General features: G+C 37.2%; 1 protein-coding gene across 3 annotated transcripts in view; it reads left to right on the forward strand.

The window, feature by feature from the left end:
* ADGRL4 (adhesion G protein-coupled receptor L4) overlaps window positions 1-21,633 on the forward strand; it is a 110,756-nt gene that overhangs the window by 39,272 nt on the left and 49,851 nt on the right. For all 3 annotated transcript variants that reach the window (XM_039221696.1, XM_039221697.1, XM_039221698.1), the window contains exon 3: window positions 18,275-18,427. In XM_039221696.1, the coding sequence (XP_039077627.1) occupies window positions 18,275-18,427 (153 nt within the window). The remainder of the gene's footprint in view (window positions 1-18,274; window positions 18,428-21,633) is intronic.

Here is a 21,633-nt window from a genome sequence, read left to right on the forward strand (position 1 = left end):
ATTTGCTACACTAGACAACTTGTAAGTCAATACAATCTATAGTGAAACCTACTAATTCTATTTTTAAAGTTAAGTGATAATTTTTCAGTTTTTATTTACTGTCTTAATGAAGATTTGACCATAAGTATTAAACCTAAAATTCACACTGATAGAAAATTCAAACATTTTCATCATGACAATACAGTATGGTGATAAATACGGCTTTCCGTAACAGAGGTAGGATTCCATAACCTAAGCAGTGTTTTAAAAGTAATTGTTTTCATTCCTACATGTTTATTCAAAAGTTAGCATGTTTTATTATTTGTAATATATAACACCTCCAGTGTGCCAAGTACTACCTGAATATAATTAATGTGCTTTTTTTGTCTTCATTTTTTAAAGCAATTTTAGGTTCATAGCAAATTGAGAGGAAGGTATAGAAATGTGCATACACCCCCTAAGCTCACACTCGCACAGCCTCCTCCATTATCAACAACATCCCCACTCGAGTGGCACGTTTGTTACAACTGATGAACCTTTGTGGACACTTTATCACCCGAAGTCCACAGTTTACATTATGGTTCATTCTTGGCATACAGTCTGCAGGTTTGGAAAAAAGTGTATAATGAAAGTGTCCACCATTATAGTCTCATACAGACCATTTCTACTGCCCTGGGAACCCTCTTAGTTTTGCCTATTCTTCCCTCTCTCCTCTTCTATGGATTTTTAATCTTCACAGTAACCCTCCAGTGGACGTCCTAGATTCCATTTTGCTGGCAGGGAAATTAAACTTTGGACATGTCATATAAGATTCAAACTCCGTCCTGTGTGACTCTTCATCTGTGTTTTTCCCAATTTCATGATGGCTCTTTTCAACCAAGATTTCAAATAACAGGGTTTTTTTCCTTTGTTTTTGTTTTTGTCGTTGTTGTTGTTGTTTTGGTTCTATGCTATCATTACAGTCAAGCTGAAATAAACTTTCCTTTCTCTTTGGAGAATAGTTCTTTGGTCACCGTGTTCACTGGAGATCATAGAAGTCTTGCTTAATATTCTACAGTGTCAGCTCAGCTGTCAGATTTGAAACCCAGCTCTAACAGTCTAATGCTGAGTCCTGCTGTGTGCTGTCTAACATCTCTGTGCCTTCAGTGTTTTCATCTGTAAAATAGGGAAATATTACTTCCAAGTTTTGTTTTAGTAATTAAATGACACAGTAATGTAACTGCCTGGCACATAATAAATGCTTGATCAATGTTAGCAATTACTTTCTTATTATAAGTGATAGTCAGGGGCATCTGGGGGGCTCAGGCCATTAAGCATCTGACGCTAGATTTTGGCTCAGGTCATGATCTCATGGTGGTGAGATGGAGCCCCACATCAGGCTCTGCACTGAGCATGGAGCCTGCTTAAGATTCTCCATCTCTCTCTCTCTCTCTCACCCTCTGCCCCTCTTCCAACTCACACATATTCTCACTCTAATTTTTTTTTTTTTAAAAAGAGAGATTAATGCAGATGGGTCCAGTAGTTTTAATACTTCTAATCTCTTGTTCTTTCTAGCTATTGGTCTTTGGAGTAGGTTATTTATTTTTTTAATGTATTTTTAAATGTTTATTTTTTTGAGAGGGTGAGAGAGAGCGTGAGAGTGGGGTAAAGAAGAGAGGGAGACAGAGGATGCAAAGCAGGCTCTGCTCACAAACCATGAGATCATGACCTGAGCTGAAACCAAGAGGCAGGCACTTAACTGACTGCACCACCCACGTGCATTGGTAGGTTATTTGAAAGAAGATTGTACTCATACTTGATCTTGGTATATCATTTTATTGTTTGCTAGAAAATTGTTAGGATGTGAGATAAGGAAATACTCCATCTTTTTTCCTTAAATTAACCTTGATTGTTTGGGTATCTCCAGGAGTACTATAAAAACTGAAATGTTGGCATGTTATTTTATATTATTTATATTTTTATGTCAGCCTGCAAGGTGTGCCTGCTATAAACAAGCAAGTACAAGGAGTTAGTGCTCCAAAGGAGATATTCCTTTCCTAGCACAGTTAAAATTGAATCCTCAGTTAATTTTTCACTTATATTTTATTTTTATAACAAAGTATTAGATAGATTATGGTTTTTTGAGTTGTAGTTAAGTGATGCTTATAAAGACTTAAAAAATACAACAATTTTAGATTTCACATTAAAACAGGAATCTCCCCAAATATATACCTGGATTTTATCAGAACTCCTGAGTAAGTAGCCATAAGCAGCAATTATATTTTTATATTATGACTTAGGTGAATTCCTATTTTAGAGATAAAAATACTTAAGAATAAAATAGCTTCAAAATTGTACTTATTTAAGTACACTTATATTCACTATCTCATTTATTGCTGAGGACATTTCTATAGGAATTTAGAAAGTATATTATTAATATCAGCACTTTGTAGATGAAAAGCAGAGACACAAAATAGAGCTAAGTGACTTGCCCGAAATAACACAACTGTTTGTAAATAAATCCACAACTGGGGCTTATCTTCTTGACTCAAAGCCTTTGTAAAAATTTTTAACACAGCAAATAGCAGAATTCTCTTCTGATTACATGTCCTTCTGCTCCCAGAATATCTAGTATGAGTCGTTTAGCCAGAACCAGGATGTTCTCGTTTTCAGAAGTCTGCACAACAAAGTCATTAGGCATAACTAACTGCTATCACAGCCATCTGTAAATGGGCTTTGAAAGAAACAACTTTGATACTGTAACAGAAAACATCACAGAGGCAGAAAACAGTGTTTTATTTGATGAGTTTAACTATATCCCAACTAATAAATTGGCTGTCATCCTTGCCCAGGGAAGAGATAAGGGGGGTGAGGACATGCAGATGCCCTTTTGGCTTGCCAATGTGCAATTATCCCATGACAGAACACAGTTTTACTATGATTGATGAAACATTTTAGGGGGGGAAAAAGGACTTAAATAGAAGAATTTTATTAGGTTTTCAAATGACACTGCTAACAATAGTGCTGGGGAAAAATAAACATGAAAACATTTTAAGTAGATAGCAGGAACGCAACCTAATCCAAACTGCCTAGAATGTCCTTGCTGTTTTCACTTACTTTTGCATCATATATGGGGATGTAAACAACTTAATTCTAAGGTTATCGTTGCAACCTTTTCTGCTTTGTACTTTGATCAGAAATACTGTCTGAAATAAAAATGAGATACCTCTAAGACTTCAGTGGCTTGTCATAAAAGGATGCTATTAAACATAAAAAAATGCAGTAACTGAATACTCTGAGCTAGAAAAGCACTAGAGTGATAAGGAAATGTACATTATACAGAAATATCAGGATCACTCTGATCTTGAACATTCATTTTCAAGTTGGACAAAGTTTTTGAATCAGTCTCCCTTGCTCTTAAGTATTCATATCTCAAGTTATATAATCAGTTTTGCCATCCCATATTGGGTCAGATCACTGGTCCAGAAAATAAGGCATCAGATCTTTTCCCAGAGTCGGTACTATTAGCTAAATCATCTTCACACTGCTCAGTGTACCTAACCAGTGGTATGAGGCTACAAAACTGATGGAGGAAAGCAATTTCTAACTGACCCTTAAGGCAATTATTTTAGGCTGGAAGCGTGATATCTGATTACACCAAGTATCATTTTCAATTTAAATAGCTATAAATTACTCACACCTTTTTTTGAATAGCAACAAGTTTTAAATCAATGAACTCTTCTGAGAATTGAAGAAATGTCCATATGTTTATTATATGCCCCATAAAACAGTGTTTCTTTACATGCTTTAATTATTTCTTGGGGCTGTGATTTTATTATGTGTAAATTTATTTTTATTTTTTCTCATGAAGAGACCCCATAAAACAGTTGGGTGACCGATGATTTGAGACTAGCCAGACATAAATGATAAAATAATACTTTTGTGATATGCTTTATGATTAAAACAGATTTGTCTCAAAATTTAAACAAATGTCGTGTTCAATCCTGCTGATATGGAAATTATGAATACAAGATTTATTTTTCACAGTCCCAAAGTATCCAAATCCAATTAGAGGGTTCTATCTTGCTAAAAAGACTTCAGAAGGCAAAGAAAGATAATCTTGGCAGCACGTTGAAAGTAGGCCTACTCCTAAATAGGCAGGGTCAGAGGAATTTGGGATCGGGTAGGAAAGATGGGTAAGGAGCAGAGTGGGGTTAGGGCAAAGGAAATGTGGAGCATGAATTATCTACTGAGCAGCCTCTGTTGTGGTTTGAACACCAGTATGATTTATACCTCTTACAAGCCGCATTCCAACTTTTAAACAGTTTGTCGATAAACAGTGGGTGATGTACTCAGATCTGGGTGCAAATAAGAAGACCATATTGTGATCTTCTCATTGAATGAGCATTTATTGTGCATCTTCTGTGTACCAGATATATACAAATGTCTGAAAATACAAATATCAATAATTTACAGTCTTTTTCCTTGATAATCTCACAGTTTAAAATCGAAGACCTCTTTGTAGAGAATTCATCAACTTATAATTATAATAAAATATAGGAATCTTATTTAAAAATTTTTTTATGTTTTCTTTATTTCTGAGAGAGAGAGAGACAGCATGAGCAGGGAAGGGTCCGAAAGAGAGGGAGACACAGAATCTGAAACAGGCTCCAAGGTCTGAGCTAGCCATCAGCACAGAGCCCGATGTGGGGTTCGAACCCATGAACCGTGAGATCATGCCCTGAGCCGAAGTCAGACGCTCAACCGACTGAGCCACCCAAGCACTCCTAGGAACCTTATTGTAATAATCATAAAATATGAAACAAGCTTTTATGTGTACCATAGTTTTGCATGTCAAGTTTTCTTAAGGAATGGTAAGCTTCCGTGGCAACTTTCCTCAAGCAGATTAGCACCATATTTCGTATTAATCAAAATTTGTTATTTGATTAGTTTTATGTGGCCATAGATTTTTAAATATGCCCTCACCATTCTTGTACTTTATTTTGTACATATTGTGATATCTGTGGGATTTGCAAGTATATGTCACCAAAAAGATGGAAGAATCATTGAAATGAAATTTTTATTTCTTTTCTTTCAACAAATAAAAGCTCTGTATGTTACTTTTACACACGCATCTATACATATGTGTATAGCTATATTAGTTATAAAACAAAAATACATAAATGACATTTCACTATAATTTTTGAAGAATGCTTGATATGATTTATGGCCAATATCTAAAGAAAAAGGTGTCATGCTGACATTGTCAAGATAAAGCTTATGCTTGGATGGAAAAGACAGGGAGATAAAGAATCAACAATATCTTCAACATAGTTTTGCACAAGGACTTGTGAAATAATGGTGTAGATAAAAAGAACTTGGGGGAGGCAAAATGGTTGTCATCTTTGAAGAGGAAGCTAATAAATTAAAAAGTTTCCATATTTAATTTAGGGACTTGTTGGGAGACATTTGTAATATCCAATAGCTATTGAATTAAAATGCAGAGAGAGATCAAAGATGGAGGAAAAATAACAAATGTAGGAGTGTCCCCAGGGGTAATCATTGAAAACACAGAGTGAATGTTATTTCTAAGGACAAAGGGCTGCTAACTGAGGCATTTTAAGGATGCATTAAATGTTTACTGCAGATAGCCTGAAATCCCACCCATGCTTTGTTCTTAGGGTCCTGTACTATGATTAAGGGATTTGAAAAATGAATATTAGGCTCTGACCTACCAAAAATTTAAAAATAAGATAGATTTGAGCATTTAACAAATACTATTTTTTGATAATAGCCTGATATCAAGATGCACCTATTGGCTGATAGAGATATAGTTGTGAGCTTTTTCCATTTCTTTCTCGGATATTAATGGATTATTATCCATTCCTAGAGCTATGGTTCTAGGAATGGATAATAAAATGTACAAGACTAGGTGAAGTTGGGATCATCAATGTAGGCATCAGGAAAGAATCACTCAGACATGGGACAAGCAACATCCTAGTTTACCTAAAAAAACAAAATTAAATTAAATTAAAAAACTACAAACAAAACTGATAGTTTTGCATGTCAGTACCATTTGTCACACCTTAAATGTGGTAAATATTGAGTGGTAAATGTGGTAAACAGTTATAATCACAAGTTATGGAAGGCAGCAGATCATCATTATACTATGTACAGTTGGATGACAAAAGTAAATTTTGTCAGGACAGGAAATTCTTGCTCCCCTACACCTGTTCCTGATACTCAGCATGAAATCCACATTTTTGTGCTTGACTAAAATTAGGTAACCATACTTCCTTTCTGCAGCGTGCTTTACCTGCCTACTGTCCCCTATTCTCACCTTGATCAAAGTAATATCAACTCTATAAGCCCTATTATGTCCCTACTATTAGTTTTCCATTTCAGTAAATATAAAAACCCTAATTATCTCTTATTTTACACATTCATAATCATACAGTCATCATTCATTTGCATTTATATATTGTAGGGTTGAGTGTCCACCATTATCACACCTCAGTCTAATCTTCCTCTGTATTGAGGCCTGTCTACAAAATACGTTATTATTTGATTAGAACGCTATCGTGAATGTTTACTTCACACAGAGTACATGGGTGAGTGATCTCCTCTCTGAATCCATGCATTTCTACAAATGTTTTGCACTCTCATGAGTGAAAGACTTCTTTAGCTGGTTAGAGAACGATTGGATTGGTTATTTTATCCAAGTAACTTACACATGCTACCTCACTGCCTCTCAGTTATGTTGGTGAGAATCTGATATTATTGTAATCATTTTTCCTTTGTTAACTGGCAACTTTTCTTGTAACTGAGAGCTTGTAAGATTTTTTCTATTATTGATTTGATTTTCCCTTGAATATGTATTACTTTAATGATCAGAAACAAAAATCAATAAAACTAGTTTCTCAAAAAGTCTTTCATAACCATCACTTAAGTACCAGAAAGACTATACGAGTATGATTCATCTTTACTGTTATAGTTAATAGATACACCAGAATGGAGCAAAAAATTAGACTCATTGATTCATAATGTGAACTAAGTGTGTGAGGATTTTCATCCTACCCTCTGCAGCCAATGAGCAAGAGAAGTGGTTTCCATTGTCTAGAGAAATTAGGTGCTTGTTTTCTCTCTTTTTGCCTGCTCTACTTATACTTGGTTTTGCTTGTTTGCCCTAAATGTGTGTTTTTAATAGCTCTGACAAAGAGAGGACCAAAAAATGATCATAGCATAAAATGGGAACATTTTCTTAAGTGCTACATTTCCTTCAGAAAATAAGTAAATGCAAAAACAGCAACAAAGAGCATTCTATACATTGGAAGGTGGATGTATATCCTTGGCAAAATACCTGATCTGTATTTGAAGGCATACTTTTCCTTTCAGACAACTTGAAATGATACTTGCTGCTACAAACAGTTTTAAAAAACACAGTTTTGGGGTGCCCGAGTGTCTCAGTCAGTTAAGCATCTGACTTAAGCTCAGGTCATGATCTTGCACTTCATAAGTTTGAGTCCTGCGTCGGGCTCTATGCTACAGCTCAGAGCCTGGAGCTTTCTTTGGATTCTGTGTCTCCCTCGCTCTCTGCCCCTCCCTTGCTCGTCCTCTCTCTCTTCCTCAAAATAAATAAACACTTAAAATTTTTTTGAAAAAGAAATTTTTAAAAAACACAATTCCATTAAAGAAACTTTTTTAAAAAATATTTTTATTTATTTCTAGGAGAGAGAGAGAGAGAGAGAGAGAGCATGAGCAGGGGAGGGTCAGAGACAGAGAGACACATAGACTCTGAAATAGGCTCCAGGCTCTGAGCTGGCAGTCAGCACAGAGCCCGACGCGGGGCTCGAACCCACGAACCGCGAGATCATGACCTAAGCAAAAAGTCAGACGCTTAACCGACTAAGCCACCCAGGGACCCCAAGAAACTTTTTAAATGAATGAACACCCAGTGGAAAAACTTGATTCTTGTATAATTCTACTTTCTTTACCATGATAATTCTAACATTTTGCATTTGCTGTATCTGACTTTTCCTTTACTTAGTTGGACTTTTTAAATCGCTGGTCATGGGAAACATGAGTTTTACCATGTGTTTTATAATCACCGATGGAAAAGTGAGAACTATGTCCTCTATATTGGATTTATTTTTTTTAATCTGTCTTCTTAATTCTGCAAACATGAGTCTGTGTATGTGGCCGGGTGGGTTATGTATGTATCACATTCTGACCTGCACTTAAAGATTCGGGTGCAGAATATTCCAAGAGGGGAAGAAAGATATGATTCTCTGTCTTCCCTTCCTTGTCTCACACAGAGGATGTAATGACATCATTTCAGCGTGGAAACAGTAACTCCAGTTCTTTTATCTTTCCCTCTCCTGACCTTTTTTTCTCCCTTATGTCCTTACCTATATGCTTACCTTAATATTCCCAAGATAAGTGCAAACTGAAGAAAGTCCATACTTGAGGATGCTAATAGTGATGATTTTTCTCAGTTCATTAGACCGTTGGGTATGAGAAGACTATTGATTACAAGTGCTATGGGACACACACAAGTCCAGCAGGCTGCCTTGAGAAGAAATAGAAAGGAAAAAAAAAAAAAAAAACAAACTCTAGCATTGCTTCACCTTTGACATAGAGGGCCTGTTTCACAAGGAATCACATAATAGTTATAGTCATTTTAGTGTTCAAATGTACAGAGCAATACTGGAGATCATGACCAGAGGGAAAATGTGTGTAAGAGTGATGCTCTCTTAAGGTTCTGTGGCTTTCACATTGTTAGAATCCTTTTGAGTCCACCAAGTGCTTGGAAAAGAGGACACTATTTTCTCTTTTTGAATTATTTTTTTTCTTGACTGAGGTCAATGGATTAAAAAATGGAATAGAAACTAAAATCATGCTCAGCCTCTAGAATGCCAGTGTCTTATAAACCCAGTAAAACTTTACTATACAGAAAGCAATATAATTATATGGCTTGTTGCCAAAAATGTGTCACTACCTGGATAGTCCATAGCACTCTTGAATTTGGAGAATTAGACACCCATTAATTGTGCCTTGTTTAGAAGAACACTTTATGACAAAGTACACGTCACTCTACATTGCAGAGATGGAAAGTGGATCCGGGTACCTGCAGCATAGAAACTGTACAACAGCTTTTCTTTCTAAACTGCGTGATTTAGCCCATCTGAAGTTTAGTTTCCCCATAAGTCAAATAGAGATAATACCAATCATTGTGCTATTGTAACAATTAAATAAAATGAGCCATCCAGCAGAATGTGTGAGAAATGTTTCCTGTCTTCTTTCAGGTTATTAAGGTATAAATCACCCTGATCTAGTTTTTAATGAAAGCCCATGATAACAAAATGAGTAGCTAACCGCCAGCCGCAGGGACAAGTTGCCCCAAACTATGCTGAGAGATGATTTGTCTAACATATACGTCTGTTTATTATTTCAAACTCCTGCATGGTCTTTAGTTAAGTTGGACTGAACCACGTGGAACCCCAAAGATATTTCTGGCCAACACTGGAAACAAAAATAAGTTAAAAGGCTTCTTTGGTCCTTATTCTCCACCCGCACCTCCTAACCTCTGGACTATACCACTCAGTTGGTAGGAAGAGGCAAACCCAAGTAGCAACGTGTGAGAAACACAACAAAGGGAAAAACAGGAGTGAAGTAATGCCACAGCCACGCTCAGGAAAACCATGGAGATCAGAGAAGGAGGAGTGAGGAGAGTGAGTCCACCCAAAGTGAAGTGCAAAGGAGAACAGCGGGCTTGCTTCTTGCACTAGAGCTGAGTAAATGCCAGGCTCTTGATTCTGATGCATCCTCTGGAAGAGGAGGGAGCCATGAGTTTTACCTGGTTGTTAAACAATCTATGGCTATATAGTTGACTGTCCAACTGTTAATATTCCTCTATAAATGTCCTAAAGGCACCTTCAGTCTTTCCTTGTCCAAAAGCACACTCCCTCCTTAGCCCCAACGGAAGCTCTTCTTCTGCTTCTTCTGTCCTGGTAAGTAGATCCATTTATCAGCAAGATCCCTCCAAGTTAGAACTTGGGAGTCGTCCCTACTTCCCACATCTCCGATGAACTCAAATCCTATTAGTCTCCAATCCTCACAAATATTTTAATGATTATTTTATTATGAAAAATCTGAACACACAAAAGTAATAATAATAATATAGAGATCCACATGTAACTGTTATCCAGCTGATACAATTTTTTTTTTTAATTTTAAAGTGTATTCGTTTATTGTGAGAGAGAGAGAAAGAGAACACAAGCAGGGGAGGGGTAGAGAGAGAGGGAGAGAGAAAATCCCAAGCAGGCTCCATGCCATCAGCGCAGAGCTTGATATGGGATTCGATGTCATGAAGTGTGGGATCATGACCTGAGTCAAAACCAAGAGCCATACACTTAACCAACTGAGCCCCCCAGGTGCCCCTACAATTTTCAATTCATGCCTAATCTAGTATAATCCTAATCACTTTTCTTCCTCTCCCCACAGCGCTGACTTTTAGCACCTAAATATTTCTGAAAGACGGCCTACCACACTTTCTCCTCCCTTCTGCTTTCATTAGTTCTTCAGGCCTTGTGTCCCACTGGATCTACCTGGATCTTAGCTAATTTTCCTTATGTTTCCAAAACCATTTTGAATTTCAAACCTAATCCATTTTCTCTACTACGTAAACCTGATGATGGCTGTTTTCTTACCCACTGCCATAGTCCCAGATTCTTAGCAGGTGTTTCCTCAGTTCAGCCCAGGCCTACCTGCACAGACGCTTGCTCCGCATCCCCTCCCCTCACACCCAGCGTTCAACAGTACAGCTCTCCTGTAGAGTATGCTGCCCCTGCGGGCATTTGGGTAAGCTCTTTCCTTTGAAAGGATTGTTGGGGGCTCTTTTCTTTGTCTAAATTTCTTTTTTAAGTTTTTTTGGGTTGTTTTTTTTTGAGAGAGAAACAGACAGAGAGAAAGGGAAGGAGAGAGAGAATGAGTAGGGGAGGGGTAGAGAAAGAAAGGAACAGAGGGTCCGAAGCAGGCTCTGTGCTGACACCAGAGAGCCCAGTGTGGGGCTCGAACTCACAAAGAGTGAGACCATGACCTGAGCTGAAGTTGGACGCTTAACCGACTGAGCCACCCAGGCCTCTTAAGTTGTCTAAAGTCTAATACTTCACTGTCTGTTTCCAGCTTCCCCTCCTCTCCTAAGCCTTCCCTATAAATAACCTTTTCCCTTCTATCCTGAAAACTTGCCCAGGAAACCATTCACCTGAGTTACCACCGCACTGCTGAATACCTCTTGTATTTGTTGCACACACTACATCCTAATAATTTGGGATTTTGTACATCGTCTCTCCGGTAGCCGTGGATCCTGTTACGTCCCAGGCTGTGAGCGTGCCTTTGCTCTTGTAGTGCTCAACTCAGTGTGTTAGACATGAACCACTAAAAATTTTTGCTGGAAAAGTGTTAATATTTCTCCTTAACAATTTTTATACATTTTTAAAAAATTTTATCTACAGCTTAATGGTGTTACAATGAAATTTTCAAATGATAGTCTAATTTAATATTTATTTTATTATCCCACATGAAGGATTAAGTATGGAGTTACAGAGAGTGGGTCACATATAACTGGTAAGTTGATTGGAACCACGGAAATAAGAGCACAAAAAAGCAGGCTTCTATTTTCCTATATGATATCCATCCCAAGAAACTTTCTCCTTGAGAATTAATTATTATGAATCTGGACACTGGAAAGTTTAAGGCTATTTAAATACTTCACATTTATATTTTACTTCACAAAGATAATTTCTTGCCTATCTCCACTATCTTGGGGGAAGAGAGGAGGTTACTTTCAGATAAGTGCTATTTTACGAAACAAGATTTGACTGGGACCATTAGGGAATTAGTCCTTATTGTATATCCAGTCCAGAAGATTGGGAGAGAGATAACAAAATACTTTTATTTCCCAATTCTTGATAAGAAAGCTAAGAGGTCAAGTGCTCAAAACCACACAGTAGAGAAAGACACAAAACTCATTGTTAATCTCTTTTTTTTTCTGCCTATTAATAATGTCACCCAAGACTTATAAAAATGTGTTGAGGTCCAATAACATATTGCCATGTTTAATTTTTATTTTTAGAAACATAATCAGTAGGTATAGTGTCTCATTTTCTTGGACTCTCACCAATACCTCAGACCTAGTGAGTCCTTTTCTCTGTATTTTTGCATATCATTTTTCAGCTATAGGCCACAAGGGATGAAATCTTCATCGTTCTCTATATTACCAATAACTGATCTGAGAGCACAATTTCTTTTAAAGTTAATATAAACTTCTTCCAGTATGCTGTAAAAGGAGTCAAATTTTGAGATAAAAATTGAAACTTTTATTTTAATAAGAACTCAATTATATGCTCCTGTGTTAACTTGCTTTAGAATGTGAACTCCGACAGCAGGGCACATATCCTGACTTTTTGATTAATTTTTACTTATTTCCCAGTATAGACCATATTCACATTTGGGAACTAGGAAACTCCATAAATATTTAAGTAACTAAATGATTGAATCAAACCCAGTGTTATGAAATATTTTTATTTTACTTGATTTAGATGATTGTGTTCAATCTGTGAGCTACTCTCAGTTAATTTTAATAAACTTGGTTTTTTGTACGCATACATAAACAGATGTGCTCGCTCTCTGAGCATATATGTACGTATTGTCGTTGGAGTTGCATAATACATCTCTGTGTACAGAATAAATTAATAATTAAATACGCACATGTTAATAAAGTATTAACTCTTCAGCCCACTTTACATAAAGCCATTCAAAATTTCTCTGACTTTATTATCGATTTTCAGCAATTTTCCTCAACTCCTCCAGCCTCCATATGCTTTAGCTAAGGGGTGACAAATGTCTTGCCAAGTGCTACACATGAACAAGGTGTTTTAAATATGCTTTTTGACTTTTTAAACATCTTAATCCTTTAGGTAAAGTGCGTACTTCCCAGTACCACACGCCATTCAGCCTCTGTTATCTGATTGATACCTAGTGCGGTCACCTACGTGGCCCATACAGCTTTTGAGAGCCCAGTCTTTGTCCTTATCTGTCTCTGAGTCGCTGGTCTCTCGAGGGAGTTCAAAACTCTTCCTTTGCTGCCCTGTCCTATTTATACAAGAAGAAATCAGGTAGTATGGTAAGGACCAGAGCTTTCAGGGAGCAAGTGATTAGAGAGACATGCCTATTAAGGTAAGGTAAAAAGAGGTCTGATGCAAATACACACACCCCCCTACAAATCTTAGGTGCAAGCCTGACTGAGCCCTGCTCTAGATATTAGAGACAACGTTCTTGCTTCTCTCAAGCTGACTGGCTCTTCTCTTGAACTAGGTTTTTTTAAGCAGTTGAAATGGTGGTGTGCCCATTGTAGAAATTTGGGTGTGTGCTCAGAGCAAAAGACACGCCAAGTGCTGTTGGCTTCCTTTGTTTTAGGGACCGGCTTGCCTTGGGCCTAGGAACGGGGTGTAACAAGGAATCCTACCAGCCTTACCGTGAAATAGATCTGAATTGTAGGACATCCTGCCAGGGATTAAGATCTTATATTTGTTGAGCTTTGGACCTCATCGTTAACAGTCAAGATCAGGTCTCACATATCCGAAAGTCTGTTTACAAAGATCTTTTTTAAAGTAGATTCTATATTTCCACATCATAAAATGAAATAACAGCATTTTGTTGATATTTCAGCTAAGTTAAAAAACTCGTAATTCTTAGGGGGAAAATGTTAATATAATGGTACTGTATAAAGCCATATACAAAACTAGATATTTTGCATCTGAATTATGTTTCAAATAGAAATGCCTCAAGGGAAAAAAAAAAAGAAATGCTTCAAGGGATGAGTGGTTATCTTTGTGTAATGGGGTTAGAAATGATTTTTCTTTTCTTTCTTTCTTCTCAGCATTCTTCCAAAGAATTATAATGAGCAGCATTAAATTACTGAAATTTTAAAAACTGAATTATGGAAAACTAATTTTGAGAACTCATGTTAGAGATTCTCTTTTTGTAAATGTTTACTTATTTATTATTGAGAGAGGGAGAGTGTCTGTGCGTTGGGGGTGGGGGGGAGGGAGGGAAAGAGGGAGAGAATCTTAAGCAAGCTCCTCACTGTCAGAGTAGAGTCCAAAGTGGGGCTTGAACTCACAAACCGTGAGATCATGACCTGAACCGAAATCGATAGTCAGATGCTTAGCTAGCTGAGCCACCCAAGTGCCCCTACAAAGTCTTTATTATTATAGATGTGTAAGAGTAAGTGATTTAAACTGATTCCCAGACTTTGGAAGCTCCCTTCTACATAGAGAAGGGATGGCATTACATGCTAATGGCCAAGTAGCTGTTAAGAATTTTAAGCAGAGTGTAAACAAATTTCTAGCAATTAAAATAGTAGTAGTAGGGGCGCCTGGGTGGCTTAGTCGGTTAAGCATCCGACTTTCGCTCAGGTCATGATCTCGCAGTTCGTGGGCTCGAGCCCCGCGTCGGGCTCTGTGCTGACTGCCAGCTCAGAGCCTGGAGCCTATTTCAGAGTCTGTGTCTCCCTCTCTCTCTGACCCTCCCCTGCTCACGCTGTCTCTCTCTCTTTCCTAGAAATAAATAAAAATTTAAAAAAATATATTAAAAAGAAATAAAATAGTAGTAGTAATATTTTTTACACAATAGATTAGCACCCTGTATATACCGCTTAAAACACGCTAAGCTCTACTGTAAGCATTGTCTGAACATCAATTTCTTTAATCCTCTTGACAATCTTCTGAGTTAGTCACAACGTATTTTCCATTTTACAGTAATCTTTCTATCACAGTGACTAGCACATAATAAACACTCAATAAATGGTAGCTGTTACCACTATGAACTCTTTTTATAATGTATTTAAGAAAAATGAGATCACTTCAACATTCCGAATGGTCTGGGCTTGAACCAGACTTTGCCACTTATTAGTTGTGTGCCTTTAGGTGAGGTAATCCAACTTTTTATATTTCAGTTTTGTTTGTAAAATAGGAATAATGTCTGCATCATAAGATTTATGTGAGTATTAAAAATGTGTGTCAGATAATGTATGCAAAGTGTTCAATATGGTGCCTGATTTATTGGGGACTTCAGTGAATGGTAGTAATGTTAATCATACAACTCTATCTTATAAGGTGTTCCCCAGGGGGCCCCTGGGGCGGCTCAGTCAGTTAAGCTTCCGACTTGATTTTGCCTGAGGCCATGATCTCAGGGTTGTGAGATCAAGCTCTGCCTCAGGCTCTTTGCTGAGTGCGGAACCATGCTTAAGATTCTCTCTCTCTCTCTCACTCTCTCTCTCTCCCTCTCTCGTTTGCTCTTTCTCACAATTCTGTCTCTATAAAATAAAAAATTTTAAAAATCACTTTAAAAAAAGTGTTCTCCTGAAAACTACGAGGTAAGAAACTACCCTGCAGTTAGGTGGGAGTTGAAAAGACATCAACGACATTATTTCCTTCTCTTTCCATAACATCTTTTAATAGTTCCATATGGGGGCGCCTGGCCACCCAGGCAGCTAAGCGTTTGACTCTTGATCTCAGCTCAGTTCAGTCTCAAGGTTTGTGGGTTTGAGTGATACATGACTTTTATAGGCATGGCCCATGACTCTCTTGTGCTCTCTATTTGACCCTAGCTGCTTACCTGGATCAATACAGAGAGTTTGGAACCCTCTGGGGCCGTGGAGCTATTACATAGAACAAGCCTGTGTCCCTGAACCATTGTGGAAAAATTACCTGAACACTAACCATGCTCTCTGATTAGAGCAATAAATAATCTTTTTACTGTACTGAGCCGTTACATGTTTGGATACGTTTATAGCAGTTAGTCTATTATACTTAATATAATAAGTCAAAGTGACAAAGCATATAAATAGGATTTGCAAATCTTACCTGACGTGTCCATAGTAGTCATTTTTGAAAAAAGAAAGGAATCCATCTTTAGTTGTCTACCATATGTTAGTTTCTATACTTATATTCTTAATGTTTGAAAATGAGGAAGTAGAAATAAAATGTAAGTTAAAAGTGGAACGCAGGGGCACCTGGGTGGCTCAGTTAGTTAAGCTTCCAATGCTTGATCTTGGCTCAGGTCATGATCTCACGGTGTGTGAGTTCAAGCCTCACGTCCTGCTACACGCTGACAGTGTGGAGCCAGCTTGGTATTCTCTTTCTTTCCCTCTCTCTCTGCCCCTCCCCTGCTCGTTCCCTCTCTCTCCCTCTCTCTCCCTCTCTCTCTCTCTCTCTCTCTCAAAATAAACTTGAAAAAATAGAATTTAAATAAAGTTTCCATTTTCCTTCTGAAATCACTACCTCAATACCATTCCATCTTGCAAAACAGACCCATAATTCAGCTGACAAATTCTTATTATACATTTTGGCATTTTTAAATAATTCTCACAGAGGCAGCAGGATGCAACAGTTAAGAGAACAGGCTTTGGAACCAAACTCCCTGGCTCTGCAACTAAATAGCTGTGTGATGTTGGCAAGTTTCTTCCCTCTCTAGTCCTTACTTTTTTCAGCAGTGAGAGAGCGTAACAATGGCACCTACTTCCTAGAGCTTATGTAAGGATTCAGTGAATTCATATTTATAAAACATTTGGAAAATTCTCCAGTGCTTAGTCATCACTATATGTCTCCAATAGCCTGTGTGTGAATTAAATGTTACACAATTCATTCTTTAAAGAGAAATTAAATTTGGTTTGATAAAAATAAAGGGTAAAAATCAAAGACATTTTTCCAACTTGTTTTTACGATTCCCCTATGATTTCTTTCTGTGCTGCCCAATTAGTCTTCCCTCTACCTTCAGAAATGTTTCAAATACTTTATGCTTGTGTCTTTGCTTAACATTCTGCCTTCCTGTGAGTGACCTTTCTTCTCTCTATCCAATACTTACTTATCCTACATTGGCCAGTTTGGGTCTGTTAGTGTCCAAGAGCCACCTTGACAAACTAGGACAAACTTGGATGCTCAAAACAACACATACATAGCCTCCACAGTTTTGGAGGCTAGAAGTCCAAAATCAAGGTGTTGGAAGGACCACGTTCCCTCCAAAGGGTCTAGAGGAGAATCCTTTCTTGTCTCTTTCAAGTGGTTGCCAACTGTTCTGACATGCCTCGTCTTGCAGTGATCTCCTTTGAAGCTCTTTCTCTGTTTTCACGTAGCTTTCTCCTCTATGTCTTCATGTCTGCATTTCCATGTAATTTATTTTAAGCATACCAATCACTGGATTAGGGTCCACGTAGTCAACAAGACATGGGGTTAGGACTTGAACATGTCTTTTTCCAAGACATAACTCAACCCACAATAAGATTTAGTGTCAGCTGAAAATATTTTCTTTTTCTTCCAGCCCATCATGATCACTTCTGAAAAGCACTTATTTTTGGTTTTATTTACTTGACAGATTATGTCAATTTGCTTTTAATTTTTACAGAGGGCTTATGAATCTATATATTTTCTGATAAACTGTATTACAATACTATTAGATAAAGCCCCAGGACCATGATATCTTTTTGTGTGTGTGTTTGTGTACTATTCTATAGGACAATAAAATGCACATAGTAATGAATAAACACATTAAGGAATAAGTGAAAAAATCTACTAATGCAAAATTCTTCCAGAGAATAAGTAATAAAGATAAATGATACATGATTAGAGCATGTCAATTTGTAATCTCTGATTTTTTCACTTACGATATGCTTTTGACTAATTATAAAGAAAATTATAAATGTACAAATGAGTATACATGTATTGACATTATTATAATTAAATTACACATAAAATTTGGAAAATCTTCCAATAAACTTTTGATGACTATGTTCAGTGTTTCAGAAATAAGAGATTCTGGGGCACCTGGGTGGCTCAGCTGGTTAAGCACCCAACTTCAGCTCGGGTCGTGATGTCCAGTTTGTGAGTTTAAGCCCCATATCAGGCTCTGTGCTGACAGCTCAGAGGCTGGAGCCTGTTTCAGATTCGGTCTCCCTCTCTCTCTGCCCTTCCCCTGCTCATGCTGTCTCTCTCTTTCTCTGCCTCAAAAATAAATACATAAAAAGAAAGAAAAAAAAGAAATAAGAGATTCTATTTTGCTTTGCAACAACAAAGAAGGTTTCCCATTATAAATAAGAATAACACAGGGTAGAATATGGATCCGACTGTCAACTTTTCCTAGAAACTGGCATCACATTTCCTTATACTGTTTAATGGTCATAATTCGCAAATACTGGTGGGAAATATTAGAAATCAAGTTCAATTATATAAAAATAATGTTTTAATTGATATGTCCACAGATGATAACGAGTGTGGAAACTTGACCCAGCCCTGTGGTGAAAATGCCAACTGCACGAACACAGAGGGAGGTTACTACTGTATGTGTGCGCCTGGTTACAGATCCAGCAGTAACCAGGACAGGTTTATCACAAACGATGGAACCCTCTGCATAGGTAAGTTTGACTCCCTAACTTAAAATTTGTACCTCTTCTTTTGTTTATTACCTCCAGAGATTAAATAATATTTGAACCAAATTCTGCCAGTCTTTGAGGGTACCTTAGTTGTGCAATACTTTTAGAAACTTCATTGATTCCTTTAGTCCTTGAAGACAGTGTCATTGTTTCCTATGGAATATTTATCTAAGGATGTAGGGAAAAAACTGAAGGAGAAAAATCAATCAGTCCACAAGAAAAAAAATCATGTAAAGTATGAAATCTAAAGTGGTGACAAACCGCAGGATAAATAGTTACACTTAAAAATAATATGTTAATGGGGCGCCTGGGTGGCTTAGTCGGTTGAGCGTCCGACTTTCGCTTAGGTCATGATCTCGCGGTTCGTGGGTTTGGGCCCCGCGTCGGGCTCTGTGCTGGCTGCCAGCTCGGAGCCTGGAGCCTGTTTCAGTCTGTGACTCCCTCTCTCTCTGACCCTCCCCTGCTCGCGCTGTCTCTCTCTCTCCTAGAAATAAATAAAAAATATTTAAAAAAAAAAAATATGTTAACTCCCTGCTTCAGGTTCTGTATCTCCCTCTCTCTCTGACCCTCTCTGATCACGCTCGCTCTCTCTCTCTCTCTCTCTCAAATAAATAAAACATTTTTAAAAAGTGGGTGTGCATGGGTGGCTCAGTTGGTTAAGCGTCCGACTTCAGCTCAGGTCATGATCTCATGGTTTGTGGGTTCGAGCCCTGTGTTGGGCTCTGTGCTGACAGCTAGCTCAGAGCCTGGAGCCTGTTTCAGATTCTGTGTCTCCCTCTCTCTCTGACCCTCCCTGCTCACACTGTCTCTCTCTCTCAGAAATAAATAAAACATAAATAAAATAAAATAAAATAAAATAAAATAAAAAATAAAATAAAATAAAAAATAATATTTTAACTCAAGAAAACTATCATTTGCATGGCAAGATATTGATGCTTTTATAGATATGCACTCTGAGATGGCCTCTACATTTTCTCAGAAAATGTTCAGAAAGGCATTAGTTATAAAAGAATTGTTCTAGGGGCACCTGGGTGGCTCAGTCAGTTAAGCGTCTGAGTCTTGATTTCAGCTCAGGTCTCATGGTTGTCAGATGGAGCCCCGTGTTAGGCCTTGTGCTGACAATGCGGAGCCTGCTTGGGATTCTCTCTCTCCCTTTCTCTGCCTCTCCCCTGCCCTCGCTTTCTCTCTCTTTCAAAATAAATAAATAAACAAATAAATAAATAAAAGAATTGTTCTAGTTCTTTTAGTATTATCAGCTAAAAGGTAGTTACACGTAAGATCTGCATTAAGTTTTTCAGAATACTAGAATCCTATTTAGAACATCATTTCAGGTTTACTGAAATGTTCTCTGGAATGATAATAATTTCAATTAAATCCCTAAGTGAAATGTTATTCTGAGACTGAAGAGAGTATCTAGAAGTTTTTTTAATGTCCTTCTGTTGTAATTTCATCATGCATTTGATATATCAGATCCTATAGAATTTGGATTAAAGTCTGAGAAAAAAGTTGTTTAGGAAATTCAAAAAGATGAACAATTTTCCGAGGCAAATTCTCTGGGACCAAAGACTTTAACTTTGAAAGTAAGTTATAAAACATCTTGATTATGGTTTATACAAAACTATCCAATTTACCAACAACTAGTGTAATTAATTATGACTGATACTAATCTGCAAAATTAATACATGAACTGAGATCCTGAGTGTGAAATCACATGGCCAGGAAAGGATACTCATGACTCTATATGCAATGTGGGCAAGGGCAATGTGCTATGTCTACTTTACATAGTTAGCTAAAAGAAAGATACCCAGGCTAACCTAGATCACACTAAAGCCTTCAATTAGTTCCCTACTGAGATTCTCATTAGTAAGCTAAGGAGAAGTCTAGCTATGCTCTTATTAACACACGAGAAGTTAGGAGACAACATCCAAAGAAACTTTATCAGCGAAATGTCTCCATCAAAGAAATTATCCTGTCTCATGTACCTATGGTTCATAACATTTACTCCACTGTATAAACAGAAAAGAAGTTCTTCTCCCCATTTGATCTGTAAGTGAGGGCTATTTCTGATTCACATGTTTAGGATAAAAGGAGGATTAGAATCCCAGGCTTGTATCAGGAAAGCCACAGAAGGCTAAAGCAGGTGACCATCTAAATCTTATGCATTGACCTGAATCTTGCAAGTAGAGAGGATTAAGGTTTGCAAGGACTTAAAATAAGAGACAATAGGACTATTTCTGTTGAGTGATAATTTCAACACTAATGATAACTAGTGTTTCAATCTTAGTGTTTACAGCAAAAATTTTTATTGGAAAATAGCTTTACAGTATATTCAGGACATAGTCTATGAAACTGTCCAGAAAACTTCTAATACCTCACAATCTGATACTTTCAAACCCCTGCTCTTATTACATCCTCTTAGAATGTTATGTATATGTGTATTTTAGCTTTAGTAGTTAAGTTCTAATTACATAGCTCTGTAAGCTTTACTAGAAATGTTCCACTTAGTGAAGAAATATACACAACATCTTAATCACTGGAATTTAATTTTAACTATGCTCTCCATTCCCTCCTGTCTCTGGAAAACATCTGTCTTTTCATCTGATCATTTTTACTTTTAATATGCTTCACTTCACAAAATGTTGTATTTCTCTGTCTGTTTATGTTCCTTACAAGTATAGAATTCCTATATTAGAAAAAATTGAATCACAGACACAGAGAAAACACATACACACAGAGATGATTGAATGCCAACGTTTCATGGAGGTATAACGTGTATGTAATTTACGACTCTTTCTCCCAGTACTCATTTATTATTGAGATACTGTGGAATGGCCCTAAGTTTTGGTTAATTCCCTTTTTAGCTATTTTAAGCAATGAGTAAATACAAGAACTATATTAAAACCCAGTACCCAACATTGAGTCCTTCTGTTTCTACCTGTTATGTTTGATGGATTATTCACTGAAAAATTCATTCTCTGGAAAATTGTTATTTCTCACCAATTTTGTTGTCCTTAAGGATTAAGCTTTTTTGAGAAGTAGAACAGCTGTGTCTTTTTTTCTCTAGTCCTATAGTAATTTTCATTGTGCACTCTGATAATCTTCAGGGAATTTGAACAGAGAACTATAATTCTGTTTCCTTTTACATTAGTATATCATCTTGTTCTGTGTTGCCTCTGATTTGAAAGTTT

Source organism: Hyaena hyaena, unplaced genomic scaffold, assembly GCF_003009895.1.
Source record: "Hyaena hyaena isolate Hyena2069 unplaced genomic scaffold, ASM300989v1 scaffold_1000, whole genome shotgun sequence".
Classification (NCBI taxonomy): domain Eukaryota; kingdom Metazoa; phylum Chordata; class Mammalia; order Carnivora; family Hyaenidae; genus Hyaena; species Hyaena hyaena.